At 36.4% G+C, this 14661-nt stretch overlaps 1 protein-coding gene across 1 annotated transcript; it reads left to right on the top strand.

Moving 5' to 3' along the window:
- Positions 1-3761: 3761 nt before the first annotated feature.
- LOC127440048 (osteoclast-stimulating factor 1) lies at positions 3762-14640 on the top strand. The gene is made up of 10 exons (XM_051696428.1): positions 3762-3952; positions 6456-6502; positions 9298-9348; positions 9484-9547; positions 10563-10616; positions 10715-10822; positions 11761-11810; positions 12540-12618; positions 13129-13227; positions 13329-14640. Exons 1-10 carry the CDS (start codon positions 3919-3921, stop codon positions 13385-13387), a joined length of 645 nt encoding a protein of 214 aa, XP_051552388.1. The 5' UTR covers positions 3762-3918; the 3' UTR covers positions 13388-14640.
- Positions 14641-14661: the final 21 nt, after the last annotated feature.

Below are 14661 nucleotides of genomic sequence, written 5' to 3' on the forward strand. Positions count from 1 at the left end.
AATCATGAGGAAGGAAAATTATGTGGATATATTGAAGCAACATCTCAAGACATCAGCCATGAAGTTAAAGCTTGGTTGCAAATGGGTCTTCCAAATGGACAATGACCCCAAGCATACCTCCAAAGTTGTGGCAAAATGGCTTAAGGACAACAAAGTCAAGGTATTGGAGTGGCCATCACAAAGCCCTGACCTCAATCCGCTAGAAAATTTGAGGGCAGAACTGAAAAAGCATGTGCGAGCAAGGAGGCCTACAAACCTGACTCAGTTACACCAGTTCTGTCTGGAGGAATGGGCCAAAATTATCCACAAAAGCTTGTGGAAGGATACCCAAAATGTTTGACCCAAGTTAAACAATTTAAAGGCAATGCTACCAAATACTAACAAAGTGTATGTAAACTTCTGACCCACTGGGAATGTGATGACAGAAATAAAAGCTGAAATAAATAATTCTGACATTTCACATTCTTAAAATAAAGTAGTGATCCTAACTGACCTAAGACAGGGAATGTTTTCTATGAGTAAATGTCAGGAATTGTGAAAAACTGAGTTTAAATGTATTTGGCTAAGGTGTATGTAAATTTCTGACTTCAACTGTACCTCCCCTGTTTAATGAAGTACTGCTGCTGAGATTTTAATGGTTTATAATACTACTCCTAAATAAATAAACATGAATAATGTTCAAGTTTATTGTTATTTTAATGGACAATTGTGATGTCTTTATGTTCAGGGCTAAATTGTTTCAGTGTTTCATAGTCATTTGAATTGAATTTGGCCTTTAAAGTCTTTGGAATATTTGAAATGGAATATGAGATACATCAAGTCTGGTCTAGAAAGAATGAAAAGAATGACATTCTCGGGGAAAATTCAATGATTACGATAAAGATGGAAGCCAAAATACCCCCAGCACACACACACTTGTTCATTGGAATTGACTACATGAATTTGTGTGTCTTTTTGTCCATGTGTGGACACAGTCCCTTGGGTCATTAATTTAAGTACTGTCCTTGCAATTTGTGGCCAAGAAAACCAAACAAAACTGCCAAATGAGGTACGGTAGCAGCGAGAACAACCTGTTGAAATTAGGACGCCGTGTATAAACGTGTCTGTGCATCTTAAGTTCTGTTTGAGCCATTTGCTGTGTAATGTGTCTCTCACATCTGCATGTTAATGGATTTCTGAATAGCCCAAAAGGAAGAGAATTACAGCTAATGACCAAGAACCATTAACTCAAACCAAACTAAAAACCCCATTAGATGCTTACCAGAATTTAAATAAGAGTGAAAGACAGTCTGTCTAACCGTGGCATTCGTAAAGCATAGTGTATGTTTCCCCCCTCTTCTATGTGCTGATTTCGCAAATGTCAAGCTTCAACTAAAACTAATGCAATTATAAAAATTTGTAACTGTATTTTACAGCGTGAGACTAAATTGACCAAATTGAGCTGTCATTTTGTTAAATATAAAATGTTTTGTATTTTGATCATGTTGAAGATGGCTTGCAAATACTGAATGATATTTTTGTAAGTCAAATATCCTTGTTTGATGTTGTATGTCCACATATTCTATGTGGAATCCGTAAAAATCTTTACAGATTTAATCCTATTGAAGTTTTTAAAACAGAAATTTGGATCTACATTTTACCTTTTAGTCTAACAGTGATTATTACTGTAACAGTTGCCTACATATTATTCTAAGGCTGCTCCTTAAAACTTGCCAGAAGTGTAAACCAACTTGTTTGTCCAGTACAGCCCACTGTTAGCCTCATGTGTGTCCTTTTAAAGGATATAAAGAATGTAGGATTAGAGCGCAGAGGAATTCACACAGGTATAATTGTAAAGGAAAAGAATAAAGTAGTGACGAAAAATGTAGGATCTTTCTGGTTTCTTTTGGAAGATCTGATTTGGTGACTGATTGGATACTGAGATAATAAGGTTGAAAGGGAGCAAACATAGGATTTTTTTTAAACATATCCTTTTGTATTGTTTGAATTGCTTGTATGAATATTTTGGTAACACTTTATTTTAATGTACAAACTAACAGATCAGTAGTGTGATTGTGAACGTTCATTTTCGAATATACATTAACAAGTGCTCTGTTAAGCATTATACATGTTATGTTATTATGTAGGCTATGTTATAAATGTTAGTTATTATGTAAACAACATTCTAAATGGCACATTCCCCAAATGAATGAAAGAATTTCATCATCAATCCCCCATTCCAATCCAGCAATCATTTCTCTAGAAATTAATACACGACTAAAACCCCAAACAGACATTTTGTTAGCTGACAGAATTTGTTGTTCTCTAACCTGCGACAACAGAAATGGAATAATTTTATCTTGTTGTTAGCTTTGCCCTTTTGCCACTGTCCAAAACTGGAAAAAAATGACTAGTAAGATTTACTTAATTTTTATATTGCAAGATTTTGCACAGTTTTTCCAAAGTAAATTTAAATGGTATAAAATTACATTAAATCTACTCAACTTCATGACTAAATATTGATCAAAGTGACTGAGTAAATAAAATATTTCAGTTAATACAGTAACTTTCACCTACAAATTTGAATTTGAACTTTCCTTATTAACATTATGCATGGAAGCTTAAAGGTGCACTCAGTAATTTTTTTCCCCATTAAAAAAGTTTTACTCCTGAAGAAATTAATTGATTGAAACATATGTATAAAATCATGAGCACTCACATGAGATTTTGGGGAGGGTTGGGGAGTAACGGAATACATGTAACGGGATTACGTATTTAAAATACAAAATATAAGTAACTGTATTCCACTACAGTTACAATTTAAATCATTGGTAATTAGAATACAGTTACATTCAAAAAGTATTTTGATTACTGAAGAGATTACTATGCATTTTATTGTCATTTGTTTAATTTAATATTTAGTCCTTTCAGATGGAAAACATTTATCCATATAAATGATGTGATCCAAAGTGCATTTGAACAGCGGTGAAACACTTTCATATGATGTGTTACATTCATACGAGCAGACAGAGAAGTAAGTTTGAAGTAAGTTTGGAGCACAAGAAATAGAAATAAACCTTGTGTAAATTGTCAGCTTTACGCTAAGCTAAAATGCTATTTCTAGCCATTTTACATGCACATGTTACCAGACACGATCATATTTTATTATCAAGAAAATTCACGTTGGATCATAATTTCTTTTTTTCTAGTAAGGCCTTTGATATTAGGGCAAAAATCATATTCTTGATAATAATTTTTGTATTGTTTTCCTGTAAAAATATCTAAAAATCCTTAAAACAAGATCAGTTAGATTTATCTTGTTTTAGAAACAACACTGCATAAGATATTTCGGTTTTTCAGAGAATGTATTTTAACATGTGTATTTTGTCTAACTGTACTGGCAGAGTTTTTATAGTCAAAACAAGTGAAAAAATCTACCAGTGCTGAAGAAGTAATCCAAAGTATTTAGAATACGTTACTGACCTTGAGTAATCTAACGGAATACGTTACAAATTACATTTTACAGCATGTATTCTGTAATCTGTAGTGGAATACATTTCAAAAGTAACCCTCCCAACCCTGTGTATATATATATATATGGAAAAAAGTAACAGAAATATTAAAGTTTCTAACACTGTTTCAAGCATATATTATATCAATTTAACATGCTTTAAGTAGTAACAGCTACTTGGTATCTTTGTGCAAACTGTGGTCACTGTAGTAAGTTTTAGGTAGGGGCAATCCGGAATTCTGGACTCTGAGCGGCGCATGCTCGGTGCGTCTGTTCCGCATTGGGCTCCTTAACGCTTCCTCATTGACAGCGCCTACAGGACGAAACCAGCGAACTCGCACTTTTATTTGTACCCAATCAGTATTTATACCGCTTTCACGCACTATTAACATCCCCAAAACTCGGAAGGTTCATTTAAAAGTTCAGAAATGTCAAAGCCTCCTCCCAAACCAGCAAAACCAGGTAAGCTCTGTGCTTGAAGAAAACCTCGCCAAATGTTCTGTACGTTTACTAAGTTTCTTATATTTCTGCACCGTTTGTTTGTCTGATAGGAATAAAACACGCTGATTTCCAATGCCATGCCTTTAAATGTATAAGGGCATGCAATTCTGTATCTTAGCCAACTTACTGCTTGCGGGTAGAGTTTGGCAATTGTCCAGCGCAACGCAACTTTTGTTGCGCTTTTACGCGCTTAACTTACGTAAAAACACTACGTCTTATCCTGGAACTTGAGAAATCAACTCAAAAAGAGTTATAACTTTGAATCAAAAATGGCTGGATTGCATTTGGAAAGGGAAAATCACTCAAGCCAGCCATTGGCTGTGTCTCAAAACCAAGTGAGCTGCCAACCTGAACAGCATTATTTTGGTTAACCACACATATAGTATTTTTGGGTTCAATAGGTGCCTTCCAAATTGGCTAAGACAACAAATTCTGCTCGTGCCTGTAATGTCCAAAAGCTATGTCTAGGAATGCCGATTATTAGGGTTTGGAGACTGGCATTGTCACCCAATGGCCACTTCCCCATATTAAAGAAAAGCTTCACTTTGCTTAGTGCACAAAAATACCCACATGACATTTGCCTATTTAGAATGACAATTTATGCTGATGTTATGGACTATGAGAGATGTGTTGTAAGACATAATCTTGTTATAGCTGCATCCTTTCCACATGGAAACTTCACAAATGGGGTAGGAAGGGATGTTTGGATTATTAATGAAATTAAATTGAATAATATATAATGAAAATATTAATGTGCAAAGATGGTCAAGAGCCAAGTTACTTTAATATTTATTAAGGCTAATTAGACTAATAGCACCAAAAATAATCATAGTAAAATATGGTAACATGGGTTGGTAACAGGGAGCATGTTCCCAACTTTGGGAAAACATCACAACGGAGCCCCTTAGAGGAGAGGAAAGGGTGGGATATTTATTCTGAAATAGTTTTGCATGCTGTCACAATAAGTTTTGTGTTCCCTCACAATAAATTTACCATGGTTTTACTACAGTAACCCTATTTGAACCATTATTTTCGTTGTGAAAACTGGGAAAAGAAAGGAAAATAATTTTGTCGTTATTATTATTATGGTTTTACTACCATACAAATACCATAGTTTAACGTATTGTGAGGGAATGCAAAACTATTGCGAGGGCACGCAGAAATTATTGCAAGGGAACGCAAAACTATTTCAGAAAAAAATACAAAATAAATCCTGTCCTGTCCTCTAAGGGGTGCCAAACATCACAGTGTCAATAAAGTAAAAAAAGATTTCCTGTGTTATGAATGGGGAATTCATGGAGCCCCTTAGAGGACAGGGTGGGATTAAAAAAAAATAAATAAAAAATGTTGCGTTCCCTTGTAATAACTTTTACGTGCCCTCGTAATAGTTTGCGCTCCCTCGCAATAAGTTTTGCGTGCCCTCGCAATAAATTTACCATGGTTTTACTACAGTAACCATATTTTAACCAAGATATTCATAATGAAACCATATTAATAAAACAGGAAAATGAAAACTATGGTTAAAAATACAATCATAATATTGTGGTTACAATAGTTTTACTTCAAATACTACAAATTAAACATGGTTAATCTGTAGTTAAACCTATTTACTATATGCATACAGTAAACTGTATTAAAACCATGATTTCTGCCAAAAAAAAAAAAAAGAAAACATGGTTAGCCTATTACAGTCATAGTTACTACAATATTACTTTAGTAAAACCATGATTTCCACCAAAAACTCTGGTTACTACATTCTGCAATATTACTATAGAAAAAAACCATGTTTCCACCAAAAAAAACCCCCAAAAAACATGGAACTGTCATGGTTACTACTATATGGTTTGCATGGTTTATTCATGAAGTTAAATAAATAGAGAATTCATTTAGAAATGCATTTTGGGTAGACGGCCTGTGATGTCAGTATGTTGCGATGTCAGAACCTGATCTGATGGAAGTTCGGGAGGGGCAGGTTGAGCCCCGCTCAGCAGGACCTCTCATCGCTATGTTTGCTAGAGGCCATATGGAAATACCTCTGCAGGCAGGAAATGCCCTTTGTAAGGCATATAATGGTTTATTTATATATTTTGGTCGCAGCAGTTGGGTTCCTCTTGCTCAAAGGCTTCTGTGCATTTCTGTGTCATGGTTTGTTGTTCACATTGTTCTGTCATGTTAGCTATTTTTAGTTCAGCGATACGACCTGGTTGCTTTGCATATGAAAGGGCAGATAGGTGAAGAGAAGGGTTCTAGTTTTGTTTCTTTACAGGTAAACTATTTCCTGACAGTATCTGCCAAAAACGACCTGATAAAGCCTAACAAACTTGCCAGCACTGGAACTGAAATGTGTAAAAAATGGTTCAGTTAGCGTGCAACTAGTGCATTTGCGGTATATTATCATTTTAGATATAAATATCTTACTCAAGCAGTTTCAACTAATTATATGTTTGTGTTTATGTATTAACAGGTCAGGTCAAGGTGTACAGGGCATTATTCACTTTCGACCCAAGGACGGTAAGTTTCCTTTAGAGGCCGATCTATAGTGGATTTTGACGATACCGATAACTAAGGTGGTGGGAAAGACCAATAACCGATTAATCGGCTAATAATTTTTAAAATTGATTTATAGAATGTTAAAAAATATATATATTTTTCTTTTCTTACTGTGACAGGCACAGACATAGAGGCTAAAAGAGACAAAATTAATAAAATCCCAAATGCAGTTTATTGTGCAATCAAAATCTCATTAATAACCAGGAAGAAAAATGCATTTTAACAATAAAAAAACCACGAAACACACCCGGGATTCTTATTTTGAAATGATGGAGAACTGGCCCTGTTACAAGGCTCTATATAAAGTATTAACCAAATTAAGCTTCTTATAGCTTATATATTCACCAAATTAAGAGTTTTGTATACAGTACAGTTTTGTGAAAAAGTCCTGATTTCTTCTATTTTTGTGTATTTTTCATACTAAATTGTTTTATATCTTCAAACTTAAAACAAAGGCAACCTGAAAACACAAAATATAGTTTTCAAATATATATATTTTTTATTGAACCAAATAAGTTATCCAACACCTATATCACCCATGTGAAAAATGAACTTAATAGCTGGTTGTGCCACCTTTAGCAGCAACAACTGCAACCAAACGCTTCCGATAACTGAGATCAGTCTTTCACAATACTGTGGTGGAATTTTGACCCACTCTTCTTTGCAGAACTGCTTTAGTTCAGCCACACTGGAGGGTTTTCGAGCATGAACTGCCCGTTTAAGGTCCTGCCACAGCATCTCAATCGGGCTCAAGTCAGAACTTTGACTAGGCCACTCCAAAACTTTAATTTAGCTTCTTTTGAGCCATTCAGAGGTGGACTTACTCCTGTGCTTTGGATCATTGTCTTGCTGCATAATCCAGTTGCGCTTGAGCTTCAACTCACGGACTGATGACCGGACGTTCTCCTTTAGGATTTTCAGGTAGAGAGCAGAATTCATGTTTCCCTCAATTATTGCAAGTCACCCTGAAGCAGCAAAGCATCCCCACACCATCACACTACCACCACCATGCTTGACTCTAGGTATGATGTTCTTTTTGTGGTATTCTGTATTTGATTTATGCCAAATGTAATGGGACCCCTGTCTTCCAAACAGTTCCACTTTCGACTCATCAGTCCACAGAACATTCTCCCAAAAGCTTTGAGGAGGTGTGTTTTGGTAAAATTCAGACAAGCTTTAATGTTCTTCTGGGTTAGCAGTGGTTTTCGACTCACTACTCTTCCATGGATGGCATTTTTGGCCAGTGTCTTTCTGATAGTGGAGTCATGAACAGTGACCTTTATTGATGCGAGAGAGGTCTGCAGTTCCTTGGATGTTGTCCTTGGCTTTTTTGTGACTTCCTGGATGAGTTGTCGCTGTGCTCTTGGAGGAATTTTGGAACGTCGGCCACTTCTGGGAAGGTTCACTACTGTGCCAAGTTTTCTCCATTTGGAGATAATGGCTCTCACTGTGGTTCTTTGGAGTCCCAGAGCCTTTGAAATAGCTTTTTAACCCTTTCCAGACTGATGTATTTCAATCTCCTTTTTCCTCATCATTTCTGGAATTTCGTTCGACCTTGGCATAGTGTGCTACTGGGTGAGACCTTTTAGCCAACTTCATGCTGCTGAAAAAGTTCTATTAAGGTGTTGATTTGATTGAACAGGCCTGGGTGTGTCTAGTCCAGCTGAACCCCATTATGAATGCAGTTTCATAAATTTGGGGATTTAGTAACTAAGGGGGCAAATACTTTTTCACACAGGCCCAGTTGGTATTGGATAACTTTTTTGCTTCAATAAATAACACTATAATTTAAAAACTGTATTTTGTGTTTCAGATTGCCTGTGTTTTATGTTAGATTTTGTTTGAATTTTTGAAACAATTTAGTATGAGATATACACGAAATCAGGAATACTTTTTTACAGCAATGTACATATGTATTTCACCAGATGAAATTAATTATAATTATTAATTTAGAACACTCAACTATTTAAAATAACAAAAAATATGCATTGAAGCGTGGATAAAAATAGGTATGAATATGGTCAATGATGATAGATTTAGATACAGCAAATCCCCACCAGGTGTCAGTGATTGTTTTTATTTCACTTCTAGAGTCTGCTGTTGTACTGTAGAACCAGGCCATTTTAACTGTAGAATTCTCCAGCCCTGGCCACAGAGGAACGCAGAGGGAAAAAAATCTGTTGGCACCGATTAACCAGTAAAACCGATATATCAGTCTACCTCTAGTTTCCTTCTTAATAGAGGTAGACCGATATATCAGTATTACCAATTAATCTGTGCCGATAGTTGGAACTAGAGTTATCGGTAAAAATCTTTTTTCATAATTTCTTCATTTCAAAATAACAGTCCCCAGTGTATTTCGGGCTTGGTTATACATAAAAGTCTTGCATTATGGACCAAATCTTAATTTATTTAAGAATAAAATGTTAAAATTTATTTTATCTTAAATAATCTTTTCTGGTTATTTTGGGGATTTTGGATGAATAATAAACTGCATCTGAGATTTTATTCATTTAGGACTCTTTGTCTGCCCCATCATAGTAAGGAAATAATAAGATTTTTCTGACATTCTAAATATTAATTTTAAAAATGATCAGCCGATTAATTGGTTTTTGGACTTTCCCCACCACCTTAGTTATCGGTATCGGCAAAATTCACAATTGGTTGACCTGTTCTTACGTACCAGCTCGATTTTACCCCCACCCTTTTTATTGTTGTTTTCTCTCGCTCATCATGCATATTTTCCTCTTTTTCAGCCAGATGAACTGTATTTTGAGGAAGGAGACATACTATACATCTCAGATACAGTATGTTTATTGTCTCTTCTTGGTACTATTGGAAGTACTCATGCTTCCTCCTGCGATTACAGAGATTAAGAGCATTATATTGATGACTTCCAGTGGTGTTTGTGATTATGTAGCGATTGCCTGGTTTATTTTCAGAGTGACAGTAACTGGTGGAAGGGGACATGCCGGGGAAGGACTGGTCTTATTCCCAGTAATTACGGTAAGTGACAGCATCGTAGAGGAAAACCTGAACCTGGAAGCTATTAGACCTTTCACTAGTCCACCTGTAACAACTAAAAAGACGTCAGCTCTTGCAAAATGTTGTAAATTGCGTATATAATATATTTGAGTTTTATGATGTTAGGTAAAGTGTACTAAAGGAATGTTCCAGGTTTAAATAAGCTCAATTAACAGCATTTGCGGCATAATGTTGATTACCAAAAAAAATATTTTGACTCGTCCCTCGTCGCTTTATTTTAAAAATGAAGCAAAAATTGCAGTGACAGTTAGACACTTACAATGAAAGTGAATGGGCCCAGTCCATAAACATTAAAATACACCATGTTTAACGTAAACATTATATGTGTAAACATGATTGTAGTGTGATAAAATCACTTACTAACCTTGTCCGTGTAAAGTTACAGCATATCCAACATTACAAATACGCTGACATGACAATGAAACCCTGTGATCCCAGTATTGGATATAACTTTACATGGATAAGGTTAGTAAGCAATTTTATCACACTAAAATCATGTTAAACTCCTGTATAGTGAACGTGGAAGATTCCCACAGTTTAAAGATAAGCATTAGTGATTCTTGCCTTGGCAAAAACCACTAATTGTCTCAATTACTATTGCTTATACTTGGGGTAAGGGATTTGAACAAACTTGTAATCCTAGATATTGAACTTCAGCGCTTAACACGTCCTTCACCGTTTTTGTGAAATGCATGAATGATACTTCAAATTATATTTCAAATTGTTGAGGAATGGTGTGCTATAACTTTTTTCTAAACAAAAAAGTTGGGACAATAAAATAAGTGGGGGAAAAATCCCTTAGACTTGCATTTTTGAAGGGACCTGAGCCAAATCTAGGGGCCTGATGTAAAAGCACGTAGCAAACCACACACAAAACCCTAGCTTTGTTGCATTTACTTTTGTAATGTAAAATGCCATCTTATTACTCTTGCAATTGTCTTTCTTCTGTTGATTTGAAGTGTTTGTGTTTCATCAGTGGCTGAACAGGCAGAATCCATAGACAACCCCATGCATGAGGCAGCCAAGCGAGGTACCCAAAACTCCACCCACCCAGCATTACATTTGTTTGTTTATCTGTTAGTGTATCTGTTGCCAGTACAATCAGACATTTTGTGTGTGCGTATGCAGGTAATCTGAGCTGGCTCCGAGAGTGTTTGGATAACAAGGTGGGCATTAACGGACTGGACAAAGCAGGGAACACTGCTCTCTACTGGGCATGCCACGGAGGGCACAAAGGTAGAGTTTAAAATTTGAGAATCTGTAACACGCACGCTCACAACATGTAGGAGGCATGTTGCTCCTGTGGGGACACAGTTTTGAGTCTGACCTGTGTGATGTCATGATTCCATTCTCCTCTGTCTGTTTCTCTCTCTCTCTCTCACTCTCTCTCTCTCTCTATCCTACTCTCTCCCAATTAGAGGTCTGTAACCCGACACGGGCCTGACAGGAGAAACCGCTGGGTTTCGGCCCGTGTTCGGTCAGTTTTCCAAGTATGACTTCAGGTTTGGGTTTGTCATTAATGAAAAAATAATCAGGGCTACCTAACTTGTTTCACACATGCGCTCTTACTCACAGACAAGTTAGGGGTCGTTAACACAGGACATGTTTTGAGCATGCGTCTGCTATGTTTTTCCTTTGTTTTACAATTTAAACACATGCTGGACGGACATCTTTGACTGTCGCACAGCGTCTTGCTGTTTCTTCAGCGTCTTGCATTGGACCAACACATTTTTAGACACTGTGCCAAGTTAAACAGAACTTCAAGGTTCTAAAACGCATGTCGAGACACCTGCGTACTTTTTCATTTGTTCCTCTGCTTTAGTGTGCCAAGTGACCGCCGTGCCTTATTCAAACTGTGTATGTTGACTGTTACAATACTGTTATGAGCGTTGCCTACGATGCTTACAAAAATACAGCCTATTGCAACAATACTTGCTAGGAGAAGAAATTATAAAGAGTGTAAGCGATTTGGGGTTCGGTTCAAAATCTAGGTAGGGTCAGGTTTCATTTTAAGGCCCGTGCAGACCTCTACTCCCAATGTCCTGTGCAATAAAGACACACAAAAAGGCCATAAATAAGGAATAACATTTATAAAGTATCTCAAATAAAATGGAAAAAAAAAAAAAAAAAATGATGAGAGAAAATAATTAACCTGTTGCATGTTTTTTTCTTAGATGTGGTTGAGATTTTGCTGAGTCAGCCAAATTGTGAGCTTAATCAACAGGTGGGTCTCATACTGTTCAAAATGAAGTCGGTTTGAGGAATCACATTGCTTGAGTTGAAATGACATGGAAAATATTTCATTAGAATTTGTTCAAGGAATAGTTTGGCCAAATATGAAAAATCGGTGGCAATTTACTAACCCCAATGCCGCTCCAAATCCATTTGACTTTCTTTCATGGAACACAAAGAGTTATTTTTTTTATTTTTTTTTTAATCTGCACACGTCTTTTTCCCCATACAATGAAAGTGAATGTGGCCCAAATATGGCGCATGTTTGATACCGTGATGTTTTGTCACGAGACACACAAGACCAATGTGGTTTGAAATAATTGATTCTGCCATAGTTGCAATATTTCATTTGGGCACCGCAAACAGGAGTGGATCAATCAGTTCAGAGTGAATAATAACTTAAATTTTGGTCTGTTCATCATGGACGGAAGTCAGATGGGTTTGGAGCAACATTAGGGTAGGTAAATACTGACAGAGTTTTCATTTTTGGGGAGATGAGATCAGCTTATAGGAACCACATATTTATATTGAACCTTAAGTTATATATGATGTGGCTGTGAAAATGCACAAAGTGAGAAAACTGAGACCTGAACAGAGGACAACTGGTGCATATAGAACCAAGGCATTTTACAGTAGAAAATAATAAATGGAAGGAATGCTAACATTTTATAACATTCAACTACAGTTACTGATTTGTCTCTTGTGTTAATTTCCTCAACAGAATAAATTGGGAGACACGGCTCTACACGCAGCTGCCTGGAAGGGTTATTCAGATATAGTTGAGATGTTGCTCAATAAAAGTGAGTGAATAATTCTTTCCTCCCATTCTTTTTTCCTCTTATGTGCAATAGTTTTCTTCATCCTACGTAGTTCAATGGCTGCATAAAAATATCGATTTTTTTCATTTTATTTTTGTAATCTTCAATCGAATGATCCCATATCAATTCTTTACATGATCAATCTTGTAATCTACCCTTTGAACATTATTTTTTAGCACTAAACCTGTCCCACAGATGCTTAGTAAATGGTATTTAATTGCTTGAGTCTTATTTTTAATGTTAAATATTAAGATTTTAGTAATGCACAAAGTTAAAGGTTTCCCTGCATAGTAAACTGCATTAGTTCACAATTTCTTGCAAATCCAAGCAAAATTGACATTGTAATTGGAAGTCTGTCATTTGCTAAGGTAACTAAATTAGAACTAAATCAAATCGAAGCCCTATGTGATTGGGGTAATTGCATGCATAATCAAACAGTGTTTGCTTGTGCGAATATGAATTGTTAATATTGTGTATCGTGTGTGCACATAGATGCCAGAATGGACATTGTAAATAACGAAAAGAAGACAGCTCTGGAAATGGCCACCAACGCTCAGTGCGCCTCACTGCTGAAGAGGAAACTAGGAGGAGGTGAGTCACACGGCATCTCCTTTCAGTTAACTCCTGACCCGTTTCAGATGTCACTTCCTGTGAAATGTATTCATACTTTCAACTGTCTGTGTTATTTGCAGTCATTCTGCGTGCCCACAGTAACGCTGAGGAGTATCTGGATGATGAAGACTCCGACTGAAAGAAGAGCAGCACTAATGAAGTCATCAATTCCTATATTCGCAACACCAACCATCACAACTTGTATATAGACCTGATATACTGTATGTGCATGACACATTACTTACGTGGGGCGGGGAGGGGGAGGATATAAAGCTGAATGCCATTGTCCGATTGTCTAAAGCCTTAAAACTTTCTTCTTCATTCCAGTTCATTGTAAAAGTATTGCAGTACCGTCTGTTCTATATATTCTAAGGATGGACACAGTGAACGATTGTTCTTCTATTTGCTGCTCCTCTCTGAACTGTATTTATTCTGTATAATTGTCTTTTTGATTTTAAAGTGCCTTTAATAGGGAGAATGTCCAGAACCATGGGAGAACACTGGGCATTTTAATCACAATAGTTTTATGAGTTTGCGTGTGGGTAAGTGTGAATGTGCACCTGTGCATTTTACCTTTTTGAATGTGTTTGTGTGCTTAGCATGGTTGAGAAAACCTTTTGCTTGATAGCTTCTGAGTTGCATGTAAATCCAACATGTTAAAACTATGCAAATAAATCAGTGGCCTTTTGTCAAATCTAAGATTGATTTGCAGTGCTCAGGCTCTGAGATTTCTTATTTGAAAGTCTCATTTGTTCTGCTTGTGTGCATTTGTGTGTTATTGGTGGTGTTTGCCAAGGCAAGCATTACTTTTACTATTGCTCATTCTTGGGGGATATTGGTTTGTGGGTTAATACAAACCCAAGTATTAACTCATCCTGAATGGTTTGTGGGACCGATTGATACCTCAAATTTCTTCAAAAAGTGATTGCCTGTGTGGTTGATAAAATGAGTGGAAAAATAGCATAGACTTGCACTGAAGGAGGGAACGAAGCCATATAGGGGCCAGAATAGAGACTTTTTTAAGTGGTGGGGTCTTTTTATTTGGGCCAGTAGGCAACCACCTAACACCCACATAGCTATGCACCAAAGACCATTCAGAAAACCTCATATTGTTAACTACATTTACTATTACGCCATCATAGTACTACAACCTAACATTTCTGTGGGCAGTTTGTATGTGTGGAATAATCATTGGCAAGTTCTGAAGAACATATACAATGAACTTTATCCCTCTACTCAAGTTGTAAAAATGCATGAAGTTGTCTGGAGATGTCAGAATCTCAAGGTTTTAACAGTTGATTTACTTAACTCAAATTATTGTGTGTATCGGCATTGTATGAGACATCTGGTTCTTTTTATTCGGGTAAGAAATAAAATAATTTACCTCTGCCACTTTGTATCACATTTAATCAG

Source organism: Myxocyprinus asiaticus, chromosome 4 (assembly GCF_019703515.2).
Source record: "Myxocyprinus asiaticus isolate MX2 ecotype Aquarium Trade chromosome 4, UBuf_Myxa_2, whole genome shotgun sequence".
NCBI classification, from domain to species: domain Eukaryota; kingdom Metazoa; phylum Chordata; class Actinopteri; order Cypriniformes; family Catostomidae; genus Myxocyprinus; species Myxocyprinus asiaticus.